This window comes from Lissotriton helveticus, chromosome 5_1 (genome assembly GCF_964261635.1).
Source record: "Lissotriton helveticus chromosome 5_1, aLisHel1.1, whole genome shotgun sequence".
Classification (NCBI taxonomy): domain Eukaryota; kingdom Metazoa; phylum Chordata; class Amphibia; order Caudata; family Salamandridae; genus Lissotriton; species Lissotriton helveticus.
This window is the reverse complement of record NC_136065.1, coordinates 1,678,068,399-1,678,081,541: the sequence shown is the minus strand read 5'-3', so window position 1 is coordinate 1,678,081,541 and position 13,143 is coordinate 1,678,068,399. Positions and strand designations below refer to the sequence as shown.

At 48.6% G+C, this 13,143-nt stretch overlaps 1 protein-coding gene across 1 annotated transcript in view; it reads left to right on the top strand.

The window, feature by feature from the left end:
• LOC144755717 (dehydrogenase/reductase SDR family member 4-like) overlaps positions 1 to 13,143 on the top strand; it is a 236,741-nt gene that overhangs the window by 198,075 nt on the left and 25,523 nt on the right. The window contains exons 6-7 of the mRNA XM_078644904.1: positions 1,347 to 1,398; positions 9,497 to 9,631. Coding sequence (XP_078501030.1) covers positions 1,347 to 1,398; positions 9,497 to 9,631 — 187 coding nt within the window. The remainder of the gene's footprint in view (positions 1 to 1,346; positions 1,399 to 9,496; positions 9,632 to 13,143) is intronic.

Sequence of the window (13,143 nt, the reverse complement as noted above, 5' to 3'; positions counted from 1 at the left end):
GTTTTGGAATTCACAGACATGGCCAGAGATACTCCTGGAAAGCCATGCCAGTCGCAGGTTTTAAGGCTTTTTACTAGGAATGACAGTATGTGATATTTTTTTCCCAGCGTCATTTTTCAAATGCGCCATTGTACATGCAGTGCAACTGAGCTTTGGGAAAAGGCAGCCCAGCTGTATAACTGCACATTTCTTTTCCATTGTTCCTCCAGAGGGAACACATTTATCCTCATGGAGCAGCATCTTCACCATCACCTTACAGAGTTTGGGAGGGAAAAGAGGGTTAGATCCTCTTTCCTTATTGGAAGGGGATTTACTCCAGTCTATTGCAGGAATACATCTCCGGACATTTCCATGGTGGAAAGAACAGGCAATGAGTTTGGGGTTATGTAATGTAATGTAATGTAATGATGTCTTGTAAGGCGCATGAATCACCCCACATGGGGTATCTACACGCTGTAGACCGCTGGGGAACCCGTCCTGGCTTTCCCTGTGAGATGGTCCCTACTGGGTATCTCCAAAGTGAAACCAGGCATCCCCGGCGTATGTGGGGGGCCGTTGTGGAGATGAGGCAAGCTAATGCCCAGAGTTGCTGAGTGTGATCCATGGTTAGAGTAGGCACCGAGGCGAGAATTATCGATTCCGCTGACCCTGCTCCGCGACCCAGCCGCATTGGGAATTGAACCCTGGTCCCGGGCCGTCCTCTGCTTCGGGGTCTGCCGCCTCTAACCAGTGAGCCACACCACTCCACATGACAAACTCACGAGTTTTGTGGGTGTCCATAAACTCTTTGCCAACACCACCATGCTTCTGGGCATTAACTACTGTTAAATTGTGTGCACTTGTGTTGTACATGTATGTAAACCTTTTAGGGATCCTTTTGTGAATACCTGCTGGCGTGAATAGAGCCGTATGTGTAGATTTTCATAAAAACATTTGTATCGGGTGCATTGTCTTTACAAATCCCTTCTAACATTGCCCAATTGGATTGATGGAGAGTGTGGGAATGGTGGGATGGGGGATATAGTTTGTTGCAGTTCTCAATTAGCACAGAACAATGTCCACTATGCTCCAGCAGTGGGGACTTTGCTGGTAGGAAGAGCACAAAACTTCCAGGCTGACATTGGTTCAACAGGTCTACACTACCTCAGAGACAGGGGAGTGGGCAGAAGATTACCAGTAGCAGTGAGTGCTTACTCAGAGATAAGATGTCCCCAGTTTCAGAGTGAGGCAGGGCACAGAATGAGAATGAGGTAGGACAATGCCAAAATGAAATGTTTGATTTTAGAATCTTTATTCTTGATCTTTCACACTCCTTAATGAAATCTGTTGGGCTTTTCTTATTGCAGGGGAGGGTCCATCGTATTTATGTCATCCATAGTTGGCTACAATCCTCAATGGGTAAGTCACTTTTCATTAACCTTGTTAAAGCAAGGGCGATGATGGCTCTCTCGTCTGTTGAAGCCACAAGCTCTCCACCAGCGTAATGTCCCATTGTTCATACTCATCATTTTTTTTTAAACTGTATTTTTATTAGTTCCAAGATAAAAACAGTCCATCATGATCAGAATATTACAGGCAAGCGGGTACTCATTTAGCATCCCAATTCCCTGGTCACACCCAGGTACATTTGGCAGAACCATGAACAACAGTGACCATGTATCATTCCACAGTAAAATGGTTAAGACGGTCAGCAAGAATACTGAAAGCAAACGTAGCAATATTGACCAGTTATCTCTGAAGAATGCACCAGATGCCTGGGCTGCACACTTAAAAATACAAAACAAAATATTGGGTCACAGGGTGACACATTGCAGAATGTTGTCCAGGTGGCGCCAATGCAACAACAGGGACACACTCATTTGTTACTTCCTTGTCTAGCCACATACGGAACCCCGCACAGAGCCCTAGGGTCTTTGTACAAACCCTTACGCTGGACTGGCATACGCCAGGCCAGCCCACTCTGCTAACGCTCACAGGGATGGGACGGCAACGCTACATGTCCCAGGTCTGCCCTGTAGTGATCTGCTGATCACAGGTCTAATTGTCAGCATGCCGCAGCCACTCCCTCATGGCTGGTATACATCCACACCACACCCATCCTGCACACGCAACAAAGGACATGTGACCCTGTCAATAAAAAGGGCAGGGTGCATGTACTCAATGCCATTTCTAACCTCTCTCGGGGTGTATCCATGTGGTGTTCATGTAAGCATGGGGGCTCAGGGGTCTGCAACATCACATTCTGCCGGCCCGGGTGACATGATGGTGTCCCCACCACGATACCCAATCATAGAGAGTCCATGACTTGCAGGACACAGACTTGGAGGCACTAGATACACTGCAGCTGGCACAGGCGCACTGCCACGGGACGGTGACTTTAGGTGCATTGAGGTAGGGGCACCTTCAGTGCTCAGCGGGTGTGCAGCCTGCAATGATGCCCCGTCCCGGCGGTCAGGACTGCTCAGGTTTTTTGTGCCCTGCTGGACCGCAGTGTAAGCCTGAGCTAGTGGACTATGGGGGCTTACGGCCATTTGGCGTTGCCTCCTGGATCACAGAGTTAGTGGCACCTATAAAGCTGAGCGGGTGTGCAGCCTGCGATGATGCCGGGTGACTGGTATGACCTCTGCCATGGCGAAATCAAGACGCAGAATAAAAAGTGAGACCTGGTGGCCTGCGGAGCGGGGCTGCATGATGTGGAGGGTGCCATGTCCGCGGCCCCACTCTCTGTCCGTCTATCTCTCTCTCCCCCTCTCTGTCCGTCTTTCCATCACTCCCCCTCTCTGTCTGCCTTTCTCTCGCCCCCTCTCTGCCTGTCTTTCTCTCGCCCCCCTCTCTGTCTGTCTTTCTCTTGCTCCCCCTCTCTGTCCATCTTTCTCTTGCTCCCACGCTCTGTCCGTCTTTATCTCACCCCCCCTTGTCCGTCTTTCTCTCGCTCCCCCTCTGTGTCTGTCTTTCTCTCACCCTTACCTCTCTGTCCATCTTTCTCTCATCCTCCCTCTCTGTCTGTCTTTCTCTCACCCCCCTTTCTGTCCATTTTTCTCTCATTCCCCCTCTCTGTCCGTCTTTCTCTTGCTCCCCCTCTCTGTCCGTCTTTCCCTCGCCCCCCTTTCTCTGTCCATCTTTCTCTCGCTTCCTCTCTTTCTCTATCTCTCTCTCCTTCTTTCTCTCTGTCCTTTGATGCGACCCTTGACCCTGTTCTCGGGCAGGTTGCTCCCCATGCCGCACAGCACCACCTCTGTGTTGCTGCTCCTGAGCCCGCTGCTGCCACTTGCTGCAGGTTCGAGACCGCTCTTGCGCTCGCTCTACCCTTTTTTCCCATGCTAGCCCTGCCCTATTTGTGCTGTCTGATCTCGCATTTTAGTTTTGTATTTCACCTTTACACCTTTTATTTTGTACTCCTGTTCTGTTATTGTGCCCTTTGACTTCTGTGTCCTCTTATACTTTCTATTTTGTACTCTTGTTCAGTTATTGTGCCCTTTGACTTCCGTGTCCCTAACCCGCTCTACCCTCTCATCGTCCCCGCCGCTGCGGCCCCGCCCCCCTGCTCGCCAATTTGCTGCCTCGCCTCCCAGCTGCTCCTCCCTCCCACCTCCCCTTATATGGCGGGGCGCAGCGCAGTCAGGAGAGCGACCCTTGACCCTGTTCTCGGACACTAAATTACATGAAGGAGAAGGTAGATCTGCCCCGTAATTGATCAAATGTAGGCTCAGTTAGAGTCCAGAATCTTCAAAAGTCACCCATTTTAGCGCTCACCAATTACTCAAGACCATATACAATTTAAGCAGAAGCACTTTTATAGAAAATATATCATTTTTATTCTTGCATAATTCAAATATTTTTATACATAACATAATTGTACAAACTCATTTTTTTTGAAAAATTTCATGATTATGAGGTAAAAACATCTATGTATATACACAACTCGTCATCCTTCCAACATTCAAACTTCAACAAATTCATACATCGCAACCAATCATACTCATACAAGGCTCATTCAAACATTCTGCTCAGATGGACTTTGAGGTAAATTGCCCTGAGAACATCCTGAATATTCCTCTCAGCCATAGGCCGGGGATAGATCGTACAATGTTCAGGGGAGATGGTTTCAACGCCGACGCGCGTTTCGGTGCCAGGCCCCCAAGATAGGCCGCACCTTCGTCAGGGCAAGAAAGGGGAAGGAGGGGTTGTATTCAGTAGTAAAATAGATCTGATATCCAAGCGCTCTTGGATTCAGAAACACCTCAGCGTGTAGTCTGCTGTGGAGAAACGATGACCAATCTACTTCGATAAATGGCACGTTTTCGGTGCCTTCCTGGGGTCCTCAATAAATATTTAAGGTGGGCGGGATATGCCGGTTATGGAGATACGTTAGAATCAAAAGTCGCATTCTTCCAAAAAGCGTTTTATGGTTTGGATGATACCATAGCTTGTAAACCTCTATAGGACAGGGTGTTCGGGCACTAGATGGATCATATTCCGCATCCGCATTCTCATAGAAGGACAGCCATGGCGGCGGTTTCACCAGGCGGGTCCGTCAAAATATGGGCGGAGTGGTAAAGCTTCCTCCTCGTTTCACGTCCGGCAGCCGGTGTTCTCGGACAGGTCGCTCCCCACGCTGCAAAGCACCACCTCTGTGTCGCTGCCCCTCAGCCTGCTGCTGGTGCTTGCTGCGGGTTCGAGGCCGCTGCTCTTGCGCTTGCTCTACCCTTTTTTCCCCCGCTAGCCCTGCTCGTCTTCCCCGCCGCTGCGTCCCCTGTGACCCCGCCCCCCTGCTCGCCAATTCGCTGCCCCGCCTCCCAGCTGCTCCTCCCTCCCAACTCCCCTTATATTGCAGCCGCTGCACAGTGAGAAGAGCGACCCTTGACAGGTCGCTACCCAAGCCTCATAAGCATCACCTCTGTGTCCCTGCCCCTGAGCCTGCTGCTGACTTTTGCTGCAGGTTCGAGGCTGCTGCTCTTGCGCTTGCTCTACCTTTTTTTCCCCTGCATTTTAGTGTTGCATTTCGCTTTATACCTTTTATTTTGTACTCTTGTTCTGGTATTGTGCCCTTTGACTTCTGTGTTCCCATATACCTTTTATTTTGTACTCTTGTTCTGTTATTGTGCCCTTTGAATTCCGTGTCACCTTATACCTTTTATTTTGTACTCTTGTTCTGTTATTGTGCCCTTTGACTTCTGTTTCCCTTACCCGCTCTACCCCCTCGTCTTCCCCGCCGCTGCATCCCCTGCGGCCACGCCACCTGATCACCCATTCGCCGCCCCACTCCCGCCTCCCAGCTGCTCCTCCCTCCCACCTCCGCTTATATGGCGGGCGTAGTGCAGCCGCACACAGCGGGCACGCCTAAGGCAAGCCCGTCTGTGCCCGTCCGCGCCTGGACCGCTCCCAGCGCCAGATCCCCTGGCCTCCGTGAACGCCGCGACGCCTGTCACTGCTACGATGACAGCACCCTCCACACACTCAACACCGGACGATGACACACCTGCTTCCTGGCCACCACAAAGCACACCAAAGGACCCTTCTCCTGCTGGAGCTGCAGATTCACCAGCCTCTGAGCCACCAAACCGCCCACCGTGACAGGACGCAACCACCTCAGATGCATAATACTGAACACCCAATCTGCATGCAAACACGCCATCGAAATCTGGGACCTGCTCGACACATCCTCCCCGGACATCGCCTTCCTGACAGAGACCTGGATGAACACATCCTCAGCACCCGACATTTCCATAGCCATCCTGGACGGCTACAAGTTCACCTGCAGGGACCACACCAATGGAGTAGGAGGGGGAATTGCCATCGTCCACAAGAGCACCCTCAGTGTCTCGACCAGCAGCGACAACACCCTCAGCGACGCCAAACACCTGCACTTCCAGATCCACACCGATCCCAACACCACCTTCAGAGTGATTTTCGTCTACAGACCCTCCGGACCCCGGCCTTAGTTCAGCGACTCCATTGCCGACTTTGTCAGCACCCGTGCCCTTGCCTCCACAGACTACATCCTCCTCGGAGACTTGAACTTCCACCTCGAGAACAACTACACCAACTCCACCACCCTGATTGACAACCTCGCCAACAGCAGACTCAGACAGCTCATCACAACGCCCACCCACTCCGGCGGCCACACTCTTGATCCCATCTTCTCCGCAAGCCCCCACGTCACCTTCAGTCACACCACTGAACTCCACCGGACCGACCATCGCTACATCCACGCACCACCGCACTCAATAGATCCCCCGCTGGAGCAAAATCACCGAAGACCAGCTTAACATCACCCTCGCCCAAAGCCTACCCGCCGACCCCACCGATGCCGGCACCGCTGCCCCCAACCTCAGACGCTGGATTGACGACTACGCCAACACTCTCGCCCCGATCAAGAAACCCTCCAACAGACACACCAACAAGAAAGCCAGCTGGTTCACCGCAGACCTCCAGGCCTCCAAGCAAACCTGCCATATACTGGAGAAGAAATGCCACCGCGAACAGACAACAGCCAGCTACACAGCCCACAAGAACGCAATCTGCAGACACCATCACCTCATCAGATCTACCAAAAGGGCCTCCTTCAAGTACCGACTCAACAACAACGAGTACAACAGCAAAGAGCTCTTCAACATCGTGAAGGAACTCTCCAACCCAAGCTCCAATACCAACAACATCCCACCATCGCAAGACCTGTGCGACTCCCTTTGCACCTTCTTCCATCGTAAGATCACATACATTCACAACAGCTTCAACAACCTGACCGCCCCGACAACCGCCGACATCTCAGACCCCACAGCCACCACCCACATCAACCCCCTGCTCACCTGGACCAACATAAACAACGACAACACCATCAAAATCATGAACACTATCTACTCCGACTCTCCTTCAGACCCATGAATACACCACATCTTCAACAAAGCAACCCCCACCATCGCACCCCATCTTCACAAGACCATCAACATCTCCTTTGAGACTGCGACCTTCCCGGAGAGCTGGAAGCACACTGAGATCAACGCCTTACTGAAGAAAGCCAAGTCGGATCTGAGGGACCTCAAGAACTTCTGGCCCATCTCCCTGCTCCCTTTCTTGGCAAAGGTCATAGAGAAGATCGTCAACAGACAGCTGACCCGCTATCTCAAAGAGAACAACATCCTGGACCCTTCCCTGTCTGGGTTCTGCAGCAACCACAGTACCGAGACGGCCCTCATCGCTGCCACCGATGACATCAGGGCCCTCCTGGACAATGACAAAACCGCTGCCCTCATCCTCCTGGACCTATCAGCTGCCTTCGACACTGTCTGCCACCGCACCCTGCGCACACGCCTCCACAACGCAGGGATCCGAAACAAGACTCTGGAATGGACCACCTCCTTCCTCTCTGGCAGAACCCAGAGCGTCCGCCTCCCCCCTTTCCACTCCGAAACCTCCGAGGTCATCTGCGGCGTATCCCAAGGATCAACCCTCAGCCCGACATTGTCCAACATCTACATGGCACCTCTCACCAACGTCTCCCGACTGCACGACCTCAACATCATCTCCTACGCCGACGACACCCAGCTGATCCTCTCCCTCACCAAGGACCCCCTCACCGCCAAAACCAACCTCCATGAAGGAATGAAAGCCATTGCCGAGTGGATGAAGAACAGCCGGCTGAAGCTGAACTCCGACAAGACGGAGGTCCTTATCCTGGGCTCCACCCCCTCAGCCCTGGACGACTCCTGGTGGCCATCTGCACTGGGAAAAGCACCGCCATTTACTGACAACGCACGCAACCTGGGGTTTATCCTCGACTCAACACTCTCCATGACCAAACAAGTCAACGCTGTCTCGTCCTCCTACATCAACACCCTCCGCATGCTCCGCAAGATCTACAGGTGGATCCCCACCTAAACAAGAAGAACGGCCATCCAGGCCCTCGTTAGCAGCAGGCTGGACTACGGATTTGCCCTCTACGCAGGAGTCTCTGCCAAACTCCTGAGACGACTACAACGCATACAGAATGCCTGCACACACCTGATCCTCGACATCTCACGCCACAGCCACATCACACCGCACTTGAGAGACCTGCACTGGCTTCCCGTCAACAAGAGGATCACCTTCAAGCTCCTCACCCATGCACACAAGGCGCTCCACAACACCGGACCGGCATACCTCAACAGACGACTCACCTTCTACACCCCGAATCGACAGCTCCGCTGCACCGACCTTGCCCTCGCCATCATCCCCCGCATCTGAAGAGCAACCACCGGAAGCAGATCGTTCTCCCACCTCGCCGCCAAGACCTGGAACACTCTCCCCATCCTCCTACGGCAAACCCAGGACCTATTAACCTTCAGGAGGCTCCTCAAGACATAGCTATTCGAGCAGTAGCAGCCCCCCCCCCCATCGCCTTGAGACCCTCACGGGTGAGTATGCGCTCCAGAAATATATTGATTGATTGATTGATGTGCGCAAGACACACCTTCTCATCATGAGTTTTGTCTTGCAGGCTTTGACCTATGGATTTTCCCGAGGGGAGCCGCCATGTGTCTTCATTTCTGTTCTGTGTTTATATGAATACATTTTCATTTGTTAATTCGAAGGTGAATGTGTGATGCTAAGTTTTGTGACGACACATGCATGTCACCACATGTGATTTTGCGACATCAGGCAGATTATTTGGTACATGTTTCTGTGTAGTTGATGTGGCATGTGACGGTGGAGAAGTGTGGCTCAGGGGTTAGAGGCAGCAGACCCGGAAGCTGAGATCGGTCCTGGACCAGGGTTCAATTCCCCGCCTCGGCGGGTCTTGGGCCAAAAATTCCACGGACTCGATAATTCTCGCCCCGGTGCCTCCTCGACTCACGGGTTCACACTCTGCGACTTTGGGCAATAGCTTGCTTAATCTCCACAACGGCCCCTCGCGGCGGGATGCCTGACTTTCACCTTGTGGATACCCTGCTATCTCACAGGGGAATACCAGGAAGGGTTCCCTAAGCAAGCGCCGGGACACCCACTGCGGGTAGCTGTGCGCTATATAAGCTCAACTACATTTACATGTCTATGGCCAGGGGAACGGGTGCCCTGGGCTCCCAGCTACATGATCAGTGGTTCCATGGCATCTGTAGCCCTTCAGGTGTGACTCTAGGCTGGGCTCTCTTTTGTGGTGCAGGCTGTGGTCAGACTTTGCACCAGGTCAATTTCCTGTTGCTAACGCACCTTATCGCATGTTTTGTGGTCGTATCACCTATCTTGCTGGTCGTTGAGAATGTTGAGGAGTGGTGTTGTCACTGCTTGTGGCACGGGAACGTCTACTCTTCATCTCATTAGCGATAGTTACGGGGGTCATCTGTGGCAATGTTTTTTGTGGCTGCTATCGCAGGTAAACTGGTGCTATGGGCTGTTAGCACAAGCTTGTGAATGGAGTGATACATTTTTCGCAACTTTGGCTGCGATAAAGTGCCGATAACTCGGCGATAACTCCTTGAGAATATGCCCCTGAGTATTTTTCTCTTACTCCGTTTTTCAGGGAATTGGTGTCTACTGTGTCAGCAAGACTGCCCTTGTTGGCCTGACTAAGGTGCTGGCCCCAACCTTGGCACCCACGAACATCAGAGTGAACTGCCTGGCAGCAGGGCTCACACGGACTAAGTTTGGAAATGTGGTGAGTATCAGAGCATAAAAGCTGGGAATTGGATCAGATGGGGTGGAGCATTGTTGGGGAAAAGACAACATGTTTTTGTCTGACGGGAGAGAAGTGCTGGTACCAACTTTGGCTCTCAGGAACTTCAGAGTGAACTATCTGGACCCGGCTCACCAGAGGCAAGGTTAGCAGAGTGTTGAGCCTTACTTCCTTGGTACTTAAGATTTATTAGTTGTTATTTCTGCTTTCAAACTAAATTGATTGAAGAGTCATAATTTTTCTAAAAAATGTAAAGGGAAGTAGCACATGTAAAGAGTCAGTTATGTAAGTAAGTAAGTAAAGCTTATTCATGCATAGTTATTTAAAACCATAGCATTTAAATTAAACTTATGAAAGACATTCTTATCATACAATAATACAAATATTGACTTTAAAACAAAACATATATATCATCATCTATCTAATTCTTCCTGTCTCTGTAAGCGCAGCATTAAAAAGACATTATATTAAAAAATATTGATAAAATATGACCGACTGATGCGTGTAGAAAAGACAGGACCGTTGCTGCTGTTTCAAAACCCTAGAGTCCTGATGTTATCCTAAAGTGCAGGTGTGTTGTGCTATGCGTCTTCATAAAGTGCATAAATCTTACATTAATCTTCAGAAAGTGCATAAAATAAAACCATAGTATATGCATAAGCAGAGTTATAGTAAAACAGTTATAGTAAAACAGTACAGTTATATTAACACAGTTTATATACAAATGTATGCATATATGCACATATATGTATAAATGTATATATTACCTACTGGCGGTCGCCAGTAGGTAGTTATAGTTAGGACCTAGCAACCATAGGAAATCCGCAACATTCTATTGGGAATAACTCTGGCGCCGGTTGAGGAATTTGCGTGTAATTTTCCCAAATTTTGGCCAGCTCCGCTCCGCTCCTTCCCTGAAAGTTTCGGGGGGATTCGGGAAGTGGGAGCTGAGAAAAAAGGGGGGTCCCAAAACATGTTTTCCCCATGTTAATTTCCATAGGACTTTCTGACACTTCTGCAGCCTGAACCGCTGAAGGGAATTACGCCAAACTTTGCAATATTGTAGGGACTGGTACGCAGATGTGCCTTTGCTATATTTGGTGAAAATTGCTCCAGTGTTTTTTTAGAAAATGAACTTCAAAAACACATATATATCTATAGGCGCGCTCCGAGCGCTCTCCGGTACGCGTACCGGGGAGCGCACCCGGCGCGCTACGGGAGTGCGCGAGCGGAAAGCTGATTGGCTGTCGACATTCTAAACAGTCCGGAGAGTCCGCCATCTTGTGTCTCGGTAGAATCGAGACACAAGAGGTGACAAAAAAAGGGGGAAATGATTAAAAGGGGGCAGGGTACACACCCCCTGACCCCTTAGGTTTTCTGAGGGGGGCCTAGAAGGACCGTGAAGGGCAAAAAAACGTTTTGTTTTTTTTTTGCAATTTTGGCGGGGTAAGCGCTGTGTGCGTTCCCATGTACGCTCACCGGTACGCGCACCCAGAGCAAACCACAGGGAAAAACATTGAAAGAAAATAGTGTAAAATACGAATTTGGATTGCTTAGAGGTAGGGTAGCTCTAAAAAGAGCTGTTGTGTTATGTGGGTGATTTATGTACTTACAAGTAGGTACCGATGCAGAGTCTAAAATTCACTTCAATACAATTACTTCGCTACTAGCTCATAAATTAGAAATAAAAATGAATAATATGTCAACTAATTTTTAATTTGTAAATATTAATTTATTGTTCAGAATTTTCATAATTTAATAGAACTTGTAGCATGTCCTCATCTGGAATTTCCTCTTCAATCATATGATCAGGAATGTCCTCATTATAAGTGTGCGATGATGATTCTATTGTATCCAAACATTCGATTAATTCTTCGTCAAGAGATTCATCCCAAAAATTATTTATGTCATCTCCTCCTTGTGATAAAAAGGTGCTGTCGATATCCGTGACATTTTGAATTTCAATAAATGTTGTTGAAATTTCCTTGGTCTCCTCATTCTGATTCATTTTAATTTCAAATTTCTTGCTGTAAATTGCAGAAAAAAGTAATCACTTTCATTTATCGTTTTTAGTAATACATAACATAAAAGTAGCTTAATCAAGTATTTAGTTCTTTAAAATTAATTGGGCAGGGTATAGTATCAGGCAGGAACTAGAAATATAAAGCACTGCATGTGATGAAGCCTATCTTAATCCATAATTATAACAGAAAGACTGTAAATAACTAACAGAAAACATTTTCCAAATTATCTTAAAGTGTACAACATAGTTCCCCTTACAAATTAACAACTCACCTTTTTGAAAGTAGAAGAGTAAGTACTGTGTAATTCAAAGTCCAGAAATTGAGCAGCCAAAATTCCTCTCAAAAGTACCTCAGACAGGAGTATCACAAAATGGCCATGTTTTCCTCTCATTTAAGATATATACATAACCAATCATACTTCATCACACACAAATTCAAAACGAAAGTAATATTTTGATTGGTTCTAAATTTCAATACTTTCAAATGTGTTTTTCCCATGCAATTTTCCATAGGACATTTAGACACGGCTACAGCCTGAACGGCTGAAAGGAATTACACCAAAGTTGGCTTTCCATATTTGTTTAAAATTGCTGCAGTGGTTTTTATGAAAAGCAACTTCAAAAACACATATATATCTATAGGCGCGCTCCGGGTGCTCACTGGTACTCGTACCCGGGAGCGCACCCAGTGCGCTACGGGAGTGCGCGAGCGGAAAGCTGCTTGGCTGTCGGGTGTCTGTCAACATTCTTAACAGTCCGGAGAGTCCGCCATGTTGTGTCTTGGGAAAATCGAGATACCTGAGGTTAAAAAAAAAAGGGGCAAATGATTAAAAGGGGGCAGGGTAGACACCCCCTGACCCCCTAGGTTTTTTGAGGAGGGCCTATAAGGGCCCTGAAGGGCAAAATTATTATTATTTTTTTAAATTTCGCAGGGTAAGCGCTGGGTGCGTTCTCAGGTGCACTCTCCGGTACGCGCACCTTGAGCGCACCACAGGGAAAAACAGTGTAAAAAAATTGAGTAAAAAAACTAATTTAGAGTGCTTAGAGGTAGGGTAGCTCTGAAAAGAGCTGTTGTGTTATGTGGGTGTTCTTTGTACCTACAAGTAGGTACCAATGCAGAGTCTCAAATTCAAGAGGAAGACTCTATTCCCCTCATCTGTAAAGTGTACACCATGTCTCCTATAGATGCCTTACAAGTTGAAACGCAAGTAGTTGTGGTAAATGGAACCCATACCATAGTCTCTGAGGAAAGCAGAAACAGTTTTATTTACATGTTTCCTTGCTTTCTCAATCTGTGGACAAAATTGGTTGGACCAGTTCCATTTTTGCCTTTGGTATATATTAGAAAATACCAAGGCAGTTTTTGGAAAAAGTGACATCAATTGCCCAAAGATGTCCTTTATAAGTATTTCCAGACCTACCCCAGTCAAAGTGCCTAGGTCATTGCCACCACAGTGCACAATTATGAGGT